Raw genomic sequence first — 14,654 nt, 5'->3', positions numbered from 1 at the left:
AAAATAATTGTGGGTCGCGGAAGTCCAGGCATTGGAATACTGACCGGAGGGCCCAGGTTCAATTACCAGGAAGCCTGCAGCTCCACCCAAGCTACGTGGTTTTACGAGTACCAGATCTTCCTGGGAAACCATAACCGGCGCAGGGAAAGGAACAGGCCCCCCTAACCTGGTGTGTGAATTTCACACGCCATATAGGGCTTAGTACTGGGTGAACTTTATCATCGCCTACCAAACCGACCTTCGGGTTGATTACTGTGTTTATTGTTTAGTGGAAAATTGTTAGTATATTTTATTTATAATGTTCGAATTCCAACTACTACTAGTAGTCCAACTATACTCAATTGGTTTACACTGAGGTTGACTGCATGGTCGGCTCTTGAAGCAGGCGAAGGTGAGATATAAGCCTCGGATACTCGGCGCGTCAAAGACCCTTAAAGAATAGTACTAGATAAGAAGACTCGCCTTGAATCTGCCCTCAGCGACCGGTGGCATGGCGTAAGGGATGCCCAGGAACGCCAGGGCGACACCCTGCACTCGGTCGACCGGCGAATGTGCCGTGCGGAACCCAACGCTCGGATCCGGGTGGTCGTAGAGGTAAACTTTGAACCCCTGCACCTGCCCGTAGTTGGTGGAGACGAGGACGTTGATATCCAGGTTGAGGGAATCGGGCCTCTTCCGGCCCTGTAGCTCCGGTTGCCAACCTGCCAGAATCCCCGGCAGCGGCAGCTCGGTGGTCATCGGTTGATACTTGAACCTGGGGGGGGGGGGGAAGAAAGTGTGAGAGATGTGGAGAGGAAGAGGGAAGGGGATGAGTCCCAAAGGGTCGTTGACCCTCGCGCACGCCACAGCGGCGACCCTCTGCGGCATGGAAATAAGTTACGAGTCCGCCTTCGCTCGTCCTTGGCAATGGGGAGGCACATGGGGGTCAAACTGTCAACCCAAAGCATTCGCGTAACAGAATCAAAACAAATGAGGAATTGATCGGAGGAGATTTCTGGCAGATAACAATGAAGAGGAAATCAACCGGAAGAGATTCGTCAGTGAAAAAATGGGTGAGGTTTACACCAAGTTTTTTGTTTACGGCGAAAGACGTAATTCACCGCGTCATAACAAGATATTAAAATGTACGGATCTCCGAACCAGAACATAGGGCTAGTTCGCGTTTTAAAAAGTGAACGATAACTTTAAAAAAAGCTTTGGGAGTACTTCAGTTTTTTTTACATAGGCAAGGCTCTGAATGATGTCTTTCCAATTTCACTTCTAGTCAGAATTGAAGCATTGCGATTTAAGGCACAGAACTTTATTTTGATACGGGACTGTTAGCAAGTCGGATTTATATATTCTTCGAGATACTAAGCTACGATTTGGAAAGACCCTTTCCATTTCAATGCAACAGTTTCAGAGCATAAAAATCATTCGCCTTGACTGGGATTCGAACCCAGATCCCTCAATATCCGGTCGAGTGATATAGCCAGTTAAGCTATCGAGGCGTCCTCTTAAACTCTGAGCGCTTTAAATGGAATTCGGAATAAGAAAGAAACGATGGGAAGAAAAGTAAACATGGCGCAGTTAGAAGGTACTGTGATTAAAGTAACGGAACGAATAGTTACTGAAAAAAATTAAAACAGCGGGTGGAGGTAGTTTTTGGGAACCGCAGAAAGAAGTCGCGAACTTGCATGTCAATTACGGAATATATGCCGTCCGTGAAGGGTAAATATAAGGAAATATGGCAATGGTTACGCAATTAGGAAAATTATATACAGAGCACATGAAACGGGGCATGAAAATGTTACCAAATTATGAATAAAATAATAGATGACAATAAGCAGCATTCGCAGCGATGGCGTTTTTATCGTTGAAACCAGCGTATAACAATGCAAGGTACCTACCTGCCGTTGAGTTGAGTACAGTAGGTGCTTGATGGGAGGCATACATTTGTAATTTAGTGAAGAAATTTCCATCTATAACCAACTATGAATGTATGCACATTAAGGATTGACCTATCACAATAGGGAAAAGTGACATTTACACATGGAGTCAAAAGACAGAAGCCTGCCGAAGTCCTCTCCACTGCAACAGTCGGCCAAGACCACCAGAACGGGATTGCGAGGTCAGAAATAGCGTAAGAATGACATCAAAATGAATGCAGAGATGCGAACACAAACACACATTCGGGTTTGTGATCTGCAGCGAACCTTTGGAGACTCACTCACAGTTTACAAGGATTTTACTCTCGTGGTTCAGTGGGAAGATAGCATTTACGCTAATTAATCTTTCTTCAATTAATCGTTAAGTTTTAAGTATTTCCTTTAAATGCCACCTCCATCACCACTTGGTGACAAAAAAACGGTACATCCTCAGAGTTTTTTCATTCTTCTCTGAGACAACCATTATTGCAATGCAGTAAAATCTTACTAATAAGTCCAAAGGTAACTTAACCACCATTCATCTCCCACACACGAGGACAGCGTAAAAGCACGATTATCTATCCTAAATGCATCAGTATTTTTCCTCTCGAAGACGAATTTTCCTACACACGATGATATTTCAGTTCCTGTGTAGTTGATGCCTCTGTGCAGTGGCCACGCTGATGCCCCTTCTACTTTCAGAGTTTTGGTTAAGCTGGCGTTCGTGATCATTTGATACTTTCGCCCACGCTTCGCTTCTTCCTACAGAAACCCGAGGCGTAGCCACGCACCGCACGAACTCCACAGATTCACGCGCGAAGACTCACTCACGGAGGTGTGTCGAAAGATAAAACACTACGGGAAGGAGAAGAATAAAAAAGGAAATTAACGGAATGCGAATTGGGGAGAACAACGTGCGAGACTAGAAAGTCCAGAAAAGTCTACGAGTTTTTTTTCACTTCTCTAAGTACTGTCAATTCTTTAGACAGTAAAATTAGAGACCGGTTTCAGTGATGAGAACGTAATTTTTATTTGTTTAAAATAGAAAAGTAATGTTCAATATCTCACCAACCTGGTGATACAGATTCTATGACTCAAGTCTTATTCAGGAAGTAAATCATACTAGAATTAATCAACCCTATCTTAAATCACGCCCTTTGTTCTGGTTTTAGATCATTCAGCATTTGCAGGCGAGAGAGAGAGAGAGAGAGAGAGAGAGAGATGTGCCTCGATGCCCTCTTTTCTTCATAAATTTACTTTTCAAAACTATTGATGACGTAAATAAACAAATAAATAGCATCACGTAATAGGTAAATAAAACCCCTGACATAAGACGCAATAACTGTAACTGGTGTAAATCATTTCGAAACGAGAGAGATAATCTTCTACAATCTCATTCCTACTTGTAGCAATACATTACCAATACAGCGACTATTCCATGGCCATGAACCGATCAGAAAGCTTTGCCCTAAAGTTACCGAAAGAGGACTCGTGACATTAAATCCGATGGAAATAAAAATCAATAAGTAATGCTTACGGGAGGCTTAATTTACATGGATCGCTCCCGATGTCACCATACAACCTTTTAGTATGGAATCAGAAAAAAATATATTTATCCTAATCAAGCGATTGGAAGCAACATTATGTGCGTGTAAACCAGCTGCAATTTTAATATAAGAACTTAATGTGGACCAATGAGCATAGGGCAATATTTTAAAGTAAACCACTTAATGAATCACAAAAAACCTGAAAAAAATTAATAAGACGCATTATTACGAGCAGAATTGAGAATATAAGGACTACCGATCAGCAATGGATAATACGATAAGACACGATGTGTTGTTCACTGGTTGAAACTTTCTGCCTTCCTCGTGCCATGAATCTTGTCCCACCTAAAGTAGAACGGCCTCTTAATGACCAAACTCCGTTCTGTAAAGTGCATATATGCATTTGGCCTTTCAGTTCTCATCATGGACAATGGGAGGCTTGATTGAGTTCAAGTGCGGAGACAATCGAATTACCACGGCCGATTCTTTCCGAATGATTTCAATTATCCCCTTCGACGATCAAGAGAATGGAAAAAAATTGTGCAAGCCTACATCCACTCATTGGCTTTCCTGGTCCTCAGAACGGACTAATGCGAGTTGGCGAAGCTGTTTTTCGCCGCAGCAGTCGGCCGTGTGCTTGGTTCTACTTTGTCCTTGGAAATGAACCAGATCTGCTCAATGAGGTCGAGAAATGCCTCCACCGTTTCCGCACAAAGACGTCCATAGAATTGTTCCAACGACTAATTTTCCCAAGCGAGGTCGGAGTTCTCCCAGGGCACTTACTCCATTCGAAAAACTCCAACGAACTTTCTTAAGACTTCATGGACGGACATCAAAATACCTTATCAGAAGTATGCACGAAAAACACTCATCAAAAAGTGAAGCATATAAGCGTATACTCATTAATATATTTTCACAATTAAATTAGCCTAAGGAATTTAATTAAAGACGAAAAAGAAAGGAGCCATAACTGTAAACAGTCTACGTAAATCGTAGAAAATTTTCCATGCATTATCATATCGCGCACCATAGACTCTTTTGGTCCTAATAAGGCATTGTTTAGAAATTCGACATATTTATTTCACGATGGACAACATTTATTCCGTTTTATATCGGTTCATTTTGTGATCAAATCATTTAATTCAGACTACGAGACCTGAATTCACCATGGCCATTGTATTGGCTCACCAACCATGGCGAGAATTCAAGTTCGTAAATATTAATTCAACTTTTTTGCGTAGTTACACGGAGGTTAGTCAAAATGCGAATAGAAGGAGGAAAATTAAAAAAAATCCACAATGAGTGAAACGTAGATATTCTCAGATGACTGCCTGCACGTTCGCCTGTGATGAATTTTTGCTTGAAAATCGATTCTTTGGTAACATTTACAAGGAATTGATCCAACTCCAGCACGCGAAGCCAGGCATAAAGTCGGAAAGAGCACAGAAATAGTCTTTTGGGCACGGTGGGAGACGAAGCTTAAAAGGATATCTTGCAATGCGCGGTGAAATTTTAAAAAGGCATCCCTGATAAATGTTAAGAGAGAAAAAACCGCCGAGGAAGGAGAAATCATTATTTTGGCTATTGTTTTAATTCAAGTCACGGAGCAACTAAATGCCTAAAACTCTCTCAGCTCATATAATTTATTTTACCGCCATCGATAACCTAAAAATACGCGTCTTGGGCTGCAGGGTCTTGTCGGGAAAGCATAGTTTAAGAAAAGAAGACATTTTAAAAATTCAAGAGAGAATTTAGCTCCGATGACCATCGCATGGTGAACTGAAGAGACAAAGTCAATTATGCCTCAATAACTGCAACCTGCCTTAACCCCTTGCATTCGCTACTGGCATTTAGAATGAAGAATTTTAAGTAGCATGTCCGTGTGGTGGTGGAGTTTCGCCTTCCTACTTTTCAAATTGCACGTTATTGGATACATTTCTTACTGCATCCTACGTGATAGTACGTGTATTTGCATGCAAGTAGAATGAAAGGATTTTTGCATGAATGAATACGCCACTGTGGGTAATGTTTTGCATGCATATGTTGATTTTGCGAGTGGTTGTGTTCCATTTTACGGGTGGTGACCTGACACCCCCCGCCACACGCCCATGCGGCGGCTTGGGGGGTATTATGTATATAGTATGTAGAAGTAGGGAAGAGATCTGTCACGAACTCCTGTGCAGCTCCATAGCTGACTTTTATCACCTCCGCTCATTCTTGGCAGCGTTACATACTACATTGGTGGGATGAGCGATTCTGATGTACAGAGAAAAATTTTAAACTTCAGCAGAGAAATGGACAGTTTCTCACCCACATCAGCCAGTTGTGATGGACGAGTGATGACAGACACTCAATCTCACATGCGGTTCTCGCAACAGAAATGGGTACGTTTTCCAGTTTTAACCGTTAAATCTGAAAATGCGATACGAGCCGAATAAATTAGAATTCTTGAAAATTATAATAAAGGTAAAATGGAATGCATCTATAATATTTACAGCAATATTCAGATGTATTTTCAAGTAGTAAAGCAGAATGTACACATAAACCAAGTAAGTTTGGCATTTGCTGATGGATTAGTTTAAAATGTCCGTGCATAGAAAATTGATTGCAATAAATCTTTGGTTTCAATAAAACAATTCAACTAGATTATTAACATAGATATAAGTTTTCGTAGGTGAAAATTATCTACGCAGTTACTTTTTACAGCTAGGCTCACAGAAATTAAAATCAATCGCCTCATTAAAATTGAAAGCTTAACTTTCTCGCCTTATTGTCGATTATAGAGCAGCAAGTTCTTTTATAATACAAGCCAATGTCCTCTAAACAGCATCTTCGCGGGGCCTTTCGCATCAATTCATTTGGTCAAACGTATCGGGCTCGAAATTGTTTCTTGATTTCCCACAACAGCTCCTGAATTCCGCATTCTACAGGCAGCGGCTTCGACCCAAAATTTGGATATAAGAAACACTTAAGGAAAATTATGAAGCGTGGAGAATATTCCCAAAGTGGAGATTATTCGGTCGGAAAGGAAGTATTCCTGTTACGACTCGAACAATTTCTCTTCTAGCGAGCCTCCGAAGGGAATTCTGGGATGCTCTCCTTATTCTCTCCCAAATTAATACCTTTTCACGAATGTCCGTCACTAGAGTCTCCAATTCCCCCAATAATCAATACCTATTTGCATCAGCATAAGCACTAAACACACATGGCAGGGAAAAGATCGCGAAAATACACGAGCGTATTAGCGTAGTTGTTTTATCTATAACCGGACGAAAGAGAACACGTGAAACTCGAGGCCGACTATGATGATGAAGATTCAGGCCGAAATCAGAGCTGCACCAAAGGTTCATCCATTTTGTCTCCTCTCCTACGGCGATCTTCCCTTTCACGGGATATCCTGACACGTTTTTTGCAGAATGATAGCTCTAAAAGTCAATAACGGAAAGAATTTTGAAATGTTTTTTTCGCAAACGTCGAAAGATATCGAAAGTTATAATTACTCCATCGTCACATGAAGTAAGGCTGGCAATGCCACACCCGAAGTGGCGAAAATTACTGCACAATCCTTGAAGTTGGTACACTATGAATCATGACACTTTCTATAAGAATCCTACAAAGTCCATCTCCATATTTCGAACCTAGGTCGCAATGACACATTTTCTCAGTCTCTTAACTTTTCCTCCATATAGGCGCAAAAATATTATTACCTTTTATCATAAATTTATTAAGTAAACGCATTCAGCTGACGCTTTCTTTCCTTAATACATAAGCAAAACCTACGACTGAAAAACCCTGACTTTTTATTCCCAGCAAACACGACACTGACATTAACGAAAACGTCTCCAAAGCAATACCCACTGTAGCCTAATTTTTCGCTAACGATGGCAACACGAACCCGTCCATTACAACTTGTGCATATGATCAAAGAAAATTTATCGACCCGGAAACACTTGCTGTGTTGACTGGGAGGTTGGATTTCCTCGTGCTCCGTGCGATCGCGAGGACACGAGTTTAATTTAGGCATTCTCACAGCGTCTAGTATCCATCAGAGCAAACCCAGAATTAGTTGGAAATGCTCAGTGCGGATTAAATATTTTAAACAGACAAATAGCTACGCTGTCCATTGGCAGTGATTCGTGCGCATGCAGTATGTTCCAATCTATACATTCCCATGCAAACACCAGCAAACAATGCAACATTTTCAGGGTGTAAAAATCATTCGCCTTGACTGGTTCGAATCCCGACCAAGGCAAATGATTTTTACACTCTTAAATTGTTGCATTGAAATGCACATTAGCGGCTGACTCTGTCTAAAGAGTTACCGTTGCGGCATCTCTCGCAGTTTCTTTGGAATTTGACCAGCAAACAATTCATTTCATAGCATCATTTCCATCAGTGTATTTATTCCCTTATTGACGGCATATGTCATACCTTAAACTTGAATTAGTCGTCCGCTCCGTAAGCCCCTGAGGGACACCTGTCTACAAGAGGGTTGCTTCATGCTCCCACAGACTAGATTGATTGACCTGGTTGAAATAAAATGAAATTATAACATGAACATGCGCATTGTCACGAATCAAAATAAGGTTCGTGGGTCCCGCAGCAAATCAATCATGGACTAGATGCACAAACATGTCACAGTCGAAAATTCACTGGTGTACATTCGTTCAGATCCTATTTGAAATTCAAATTTCCATACTTCGTTCGGAGATTAGCAAGAGGGTCAAAGAGATGCCGGTTTCACTGGACGTCAAAAAATTGTTTTCCGTTAAAACGTCATTTATTTTAGGGCACAGACATCTGAACACAAATGGGAATGGCGTGGTTTACAAGGAGAGTATTTCGGTCGGGTCGATCTAAAAGAAAAAGCTAAGATATGTCACATCGAGCACAATATGAGTTTTCAAGCTAGTGTGATCAACCTGGTAGTGATGAACAATGACTAAGAAAACAATTGACCTGACGTAAACGTGGTGCTATTGGTAACTGACGAACAAATTGGACGATTGAGCAACCTATTAAGCAGAGCCGGAGAAGAAGGAAAATGGCTTGACTGGAATAGTATGCTGTGTGAGAAGCGAATTGGGAGAATAACAGAATAGAACTCAGGATACATGAACAATAAATCGCAGATAACCAAGTGAAGAATGTGAAGACTTGAGGAAGATAACCAGTTCTAGGTTTGATGGAATTGCATCTATCAACAAAACAAAATTGGTAGAATGGGATTTTTCTATGCCCTCATTAAATAAATGCATTTGCCACCACAAAAAACAAGCGAAATCATTACCAATGCATTCCTTTGGCCGACATTAGAAACGATTTACATTCTCAATGTAGTGGATTTCCTTGGTTTACTTTATTTTTTAGTATTCTCATAGCGACAACAATTCCCCCGAAACTTGAAGTATTAGCGATTTTATAGTTTCATCCCAAGAAACTAGAGTAAGTGTGATCTATCAGGGATATCTGTCTCTCGCACATCTGCTAGATGAGATCTTCCTGGGAACCCAGATTATCGGGTTGGGATAACTCATTGGGAAGAATTCACCCTCCTTCATTACGGCGAGGTGAATAATAAAATTTTTTACTGGAGGTCCACACACACACACAATGCAAGAACACGGATGTACCTAAAGACGAATAGCTTCAATAAATGAAGCATAGGAAAATGTAATGAAAACGTTAAGGAGAAATGCCATTTCGAAATGGTTTATTTAGAATATGCTGCAAGTATATTGGTTTTCCACGAAGTTGGATTGATTGCCGAATTGGATTGCGTGCAGTGTAGAGGAGCTAGATTTGTGAAACGCTGTTATGAAAAACTTCGGAGCGAATCCAAAATATTAGACCAGCTAGGCTTGGAATCACTCACGGAGCGAAGGTTAAATTACAGATTGAAGCTCTTGCATGAATTGGAAGGGAGTCTCTACAGCAGTGATGTTGAAAATGTATTATTACCCCCATCGTACTATGGAAGGAGAGATCATATCAATTAAATGAGAGAGATTTGGTGTAGAACAGATAGATTTAAGATGTCATTTTTTCCATGAACGATAGGGGATCATAATAACATTTTCCGACCGTGGTAACATCATATTAGGGTCAAAATTATTCTGGTGTAACCACCCCCTGCCACACACCCTAGCGGTGGCTTGCAGAGTATATAACTAATGGTTGAGCCCTATTAAAAACATCGGGAAAAAATTCTGTAATTTATCACAGATTGGTAATTGAGGAATTTAATAGACAGGTTCAAAGAAGACAGGTCAAATCGGAAAGATGATGAACCGAGGGAAGGGTGACGGGGTCAACGCTCCATAGAGCAAGCTAAAAAAAGACACCCAAAAAGGGACAGGACCCTCGAGTTGAGTCACACTGACACGGAGGGGTCAGCTATTAGGGCAGAATCGATAATGGCAGATTAGACTAATTTGAAGAATATGGGGATCGGGTTGGTGCTGAGACTAGCGTACTGGATTCCCACTCAGAGGGCCCGGGTTCCAATCCTGGAGGCGGCAAATATTTTACACTGGTATCCCGATCCCTACTTGAGGTGCTTTGCGGAGAGCACTTTGAGTGAGTACGCCATCCGTCGGATGGGACGTTAAACTGCGGACCCCTTGGCGCCTTTCGTTAACAGCAGGCTAATGCCGACGCCGGGTTTCTCTCCACCCTTCCTCGATTTCCCCTACACATCCCTAATCGAGCAAATGACCTCAGCCGTCGGCCACCTCCCCATAAACTGCTCCTGCCACTTGAAGAATACAGGGTTCGTCCGGAAAATAAGTGTACTGACTCCTGGGCTGGGCGCGCCGCTCCAGGCGCGCCCAGCACCGCTCTGACGGGCTGCGATTGGAGGGGGGTATGTTGGCAAGCGACGCTGAAAAAGGCAGTCGGCTCTGAGCTGTGGTGTAGTGAGGAGCTCTGTTAACGCGAACCTCCACGCTCGACCCACGTCACGGAACGCGATGCCGAAGCAGCGTTATTCCATCAAATTTGCGGTAAAGCTTGGGAAATCGTCTACCGAAACTGTCGGTATGATTAACCAGGCTTACGGGGAGTCAGCCATTTCCAGAAACATGATCTTTCGGTGGCACAAGATGTTCGTGGAGGGCAGAGAAGAGGTCGACGACGAGTCTTCGAGAGGTTCCCGATGATGCCTTCGCGGGAGCGTTCCAGGAATGGGAACGCCGCTGGAACAAGTGTATCGACTCACAAGGGTCCTATTTTGAGGAATATTAGCTTAAGATATGTAAAAGTGTAATAAATTTTTTTTCCTGAGCTCAGTACACTTATTTTCCGGACGAACCCTGTACGCTCCAGCACAGACAGATTTAAGTAATTGTTCTTTAAATTGAACAACTCACAACCGCCACCAACCAACGGCTAAGCACACATTGTAATAGAAAGATAAGAACATTGTAATGAAGAAATCCAATGCCGAATGCTATTTCTTTAGCAAAATCTTTGCGTTTCCAAGAAACTATATAATGTAGGCTGCCGCCCTTCCCCACCCCATCTAACCAGATTCCTCACAACGGCTCGCTGGGAATGACGTAGATGTAGATCAAGCTACAACTGTTAGCAGCACCACGCGGCGCCAATTGGTACCAGTCGAATGACCAATTGGAGAAAACATTTCAAACCCTGACCAGAATGCATGACTTCCAGCGCAGTTGAGCTCACCATAACTGCATGCTTAAAACCAACCTGCGGGTTGATGACTGGATGGATTTCTGTCTCTACCATGCTACAGGGCACAAATAAGAACCACCTTCCAAGCCCAAATAACGTGTGAGCAACCCGTTAGCCCAGAAGATCCCAAGACTAGATATGGCGTTTCCTTTGTCGTGATGACAACGGAATCAAAAGAGCAGGATGGCGAGGAGAAAGCCTCCTCTGGGAGAGAGACATGGATTACACCTCACAACTGTTTCTTTGGGTCACCAGAGTCACATGACCCACTCGTGCGATAAGTTTTAAATGGCAAATCCAGATGAGTATTTTCACGGGTTTGGGGCGAAGCATTGAGATGCGTTTGATATGGCGTGCAGCGACCTCGAATGGATGGTTCGTCCTTGCAATTTATACCCTTGAACATCGATTAATTCCTTAAAAAACGATCACGGAGATTTCAAATTTCAAGAAGAGATTATGATTTCCTCTGCATCACAGCTTTGACATAAAAGCTATTTAAAATAAATATAATCGCGAAAAATATTAATTTACTAAGACAACGGACACATTAAATTTAGGCAAAATTATCATTCCAATATAAATAACGAAAAATCTACTTTCATCCTGAAAAATAAGGCAAAGGAAGGTGATAGACAGAGTAGTGTGAATATCAGATTAAGAATGATGTCAACAGAATAAGATATTACGAAGAGAAAGTAATTAATTGGAGGGCAAGGAAGCGTCTATGGAAACGAATTGTTGATATAGCGATGAGGCAAGGTTTCGAAGTTTGGTCGTCGAGAAGAACGTCGACGTAAAATGGAGGAAGTGAGAATAAGGAGGAGGGGAATAATGGAGACCCACGGAGCGCCAGACGTCGTTTGGGAAGAGAGGAAATCGGGGGGGGGGGGGGGAGTTCGAACAAGAAGTGAATGGAGGAAACCCTCATCGGTGGATGAATATCGAAGGTTGTGCTAGTCGGTAGAATGTTTGGTGGATATAAGGTATCAAAGGTTTGGGACGGAAACGAATTAGGGCCAAGAATGTTTATTCTGTAACCAAGTGCTTCGGAAATCAGCGGAGATAAGTCGGGGATGTTTCGAAGTCAACCTCCGATAGGCTGACCACGTATTACGCACAGCAAAAATTAACTGAAAAAATATAGCATACAAAAATAAAAGAACTTACGAATTCGGCACTCGAAGTTATGAATAGCGCAGCAAACGAAAAATTCTCTTGGCTGGCAAAATCTGATAAGTACATCCAATCCGCGATTGCGACGCACTGATGTAGCATTTCCCTATTGCTGAATAGCACAAACAAACTAAAGCTCTAAATGGAGTAAATCATGGAAATTATTACCAAACATTACTGACCTATTCCTATACGTGGCTCAGTAAATCTCAAACGACGTACTTCTAATGCCATTAGCAAATTTTTCCGTGAAGAAAATAAGAAGCGCATAAGTGACTAGTCCTTCAGCGAATGCAGCATGAATCCCCACACAGAGCGCAGATTTGGTCTCAAAAGGCTTCAGATGTCGTCACTGTTCATCGCTGCTTGCATCTGTTTCGGCGTCATAATTCTTGTCACTCCGCATTGGTTTTTGGCTTACACTATGTGTGTCTTGCTATTTCGTATTTCTTACCACATGGCATTAACTTCTTAATGTATGCATACAACAAAAATTTCTTAAAAAATATTTATTTTCTGAAAGCCATTTACAAAGAAGTATCAGAACCAATTACGATGATCAACTCAAAAAATGACGCACCCTTCATTTTTACATTTTTTTAGCCGCGCGAGTCGAACAAAAGAACGCGAAAAATATTACTGCGATGAATACGCCGATTGTTTCGGACGGGAGCGAAAATGGTGAGAAGCAAGATATCATCATAATCATCGGTATTTCAATCCTAGGATTGGTTTACTGCAGCCCTCCGTTCAACTCTATTCAATGCCAATTCCCTCAATCCTTGATGCCTTCTCTGTTTTACGTCCTTCTCAATTTGTCTTTTTTGAAATGTACAGCTCTTGGTCTTCCTCGTGGATTATTCCGTCCTATTACATTCCTAATCAATCCATGCCTCAATGCGTGTCCAATTCATCTAGTTCTTCCCTGCCGTAGAGTTCTCCATATGGTCCTATCCCCTTCTGCTCTTCTATATCGAACGACTCCATCGTTCCTCACTTTGTCTGTCGAGAAGCAGGATGCATAACATTTTTCATTTATTTCATTTTTACTTTTTATTTAACCGCTTTTCTGGAACTAGGGGCCACGGTAAAATCATCTCAATATATACAGACTCTAAAACACCTCTGACGTCGAGTTTGTCGTGTTGAAGGCAGCCTGGCGCCAACAATCAATCTCGCAACATGACAACGCTCGTCCATACACCTCGCACCCCGCAACTGGAGAGGCTCTGCGAAACCTGAAATTGGAACCGATTCCACACCCTCCTTATTTCCCCCGATATTTTCCCTCAACTCAAGAGACACCTCAAGGGTAATCATTACACCTCGGAAGATGAGGTGAAGGCAGCTGTCAAGTCCTGGATTCGAGAAAAGTCGGAAGAGTTTTTCAGTGACGGAATGAAAAAACTTGTTACACGGTGGGAGAAATGTGTTAGCCTCAACGGTTACTATGTTGAAAAATAAATATATGATTTTGAAACTTATGAATTGTACTTTACTGTACTTTTTGCCCAATCTTACTATTTGCTTTTGTTTGTGGTGTTCAAGCATGTTTGCATTACTTTTCAGCCTACCCTTTTACAAATGCGTTGGAATGGATTTTAACATTGCTTTCTCATTCACACCGCATTACACTCTGGCATTTTAGATATATAGCTTTTAACTCCTGTTTTCTACCGTAAACAGAGTTCCGGGGAATTTTTCTGACATTTTCGATCAAACTTTCGTTTCATCATTCTCTCATTGCCACCATTGAGGTCACCAAATTTTCGTAGATTTTTCCCCAATGAAACATTAATGCTGGCAGTTTCATAATCTGTCTGCTTCCTTGTTTAAGGAGACTGGGGCGGGAGATGTTAAAAAAATCAACACCACATCCCCAATGCATCGTAAATGATCGTTCAGCCGGCACGAAGAATACGATCGTATGGCAACATGCTGAGCAAAATGCCCACAGTCAGCCAGCACCCGAACGACATCGCTTCCTCTGATCGGCAATTCGATGCTTTCATTAATACTTATAAAAGCACACGAAACGGTAATGGGTAATTCTTGTAGATACAATCAAATAACACTTCAAAGTAATGATTTGCACCTAGAAATTTGGAAAAATACAATTATGTAATGCAATATAAATCTAAAAGAGTTGGGACGCGAATAACAGGATTCACAGCAGCGATTGGCTCGGCACAGACACAGAGATACATCCGGGGTAAATTAAAAAACAACCAAGCAGTAACAAACGGGTTGGAATACTTAAATAACCTCAGGGCTTATGCGTCTTCGGTCGCGGGATCCTTAAATCTAGGCAGCAAGATCACTAACG

General features: G+C 41.9%; 1 protein-coding gene across 2 annotated transcripts in view; it reads right to left on the bottom strand.

The window, feature by feature from the left end:
- Positions 1-14,654, bottom strand: part of Gli (carboxyl ester lipase-like protein Gli) — a 55,354-nt gene that overhangs the window by 36,364 nt on the left and 4,336 nt on the right. For both annotated transcript variants that reach the window (XM_071585067.1, XM_071585068.1), the window contains exon 2: positions 463-754. In XM_071585067.1, the coding sequence (XP_071441168.1) occupies positions 463-754 (292 nt within the window). The remainder of the gene's footprint in view (positions 1-462; positions 755-14,654) is intronic.

This window comes from Hetaerina americana, unplaced genomic scaffold (assembly GCF_022747635.1).
Source record: "Hetaerina americana unplaced genomic scaffold, ioHetAmer1.1.p SCAF_2, whole genome shotgun sequence".
NCBI lineage: Eukaryota > Metazoa > Arthropoda > Insecta > Odonata > Calopterygidae > Hetaerina > Hetaerina americana.
Note: the sequence above shows the minus strand (reverse complement) of the source record. Positions and strands in the feature narration are given on the sequence as shown.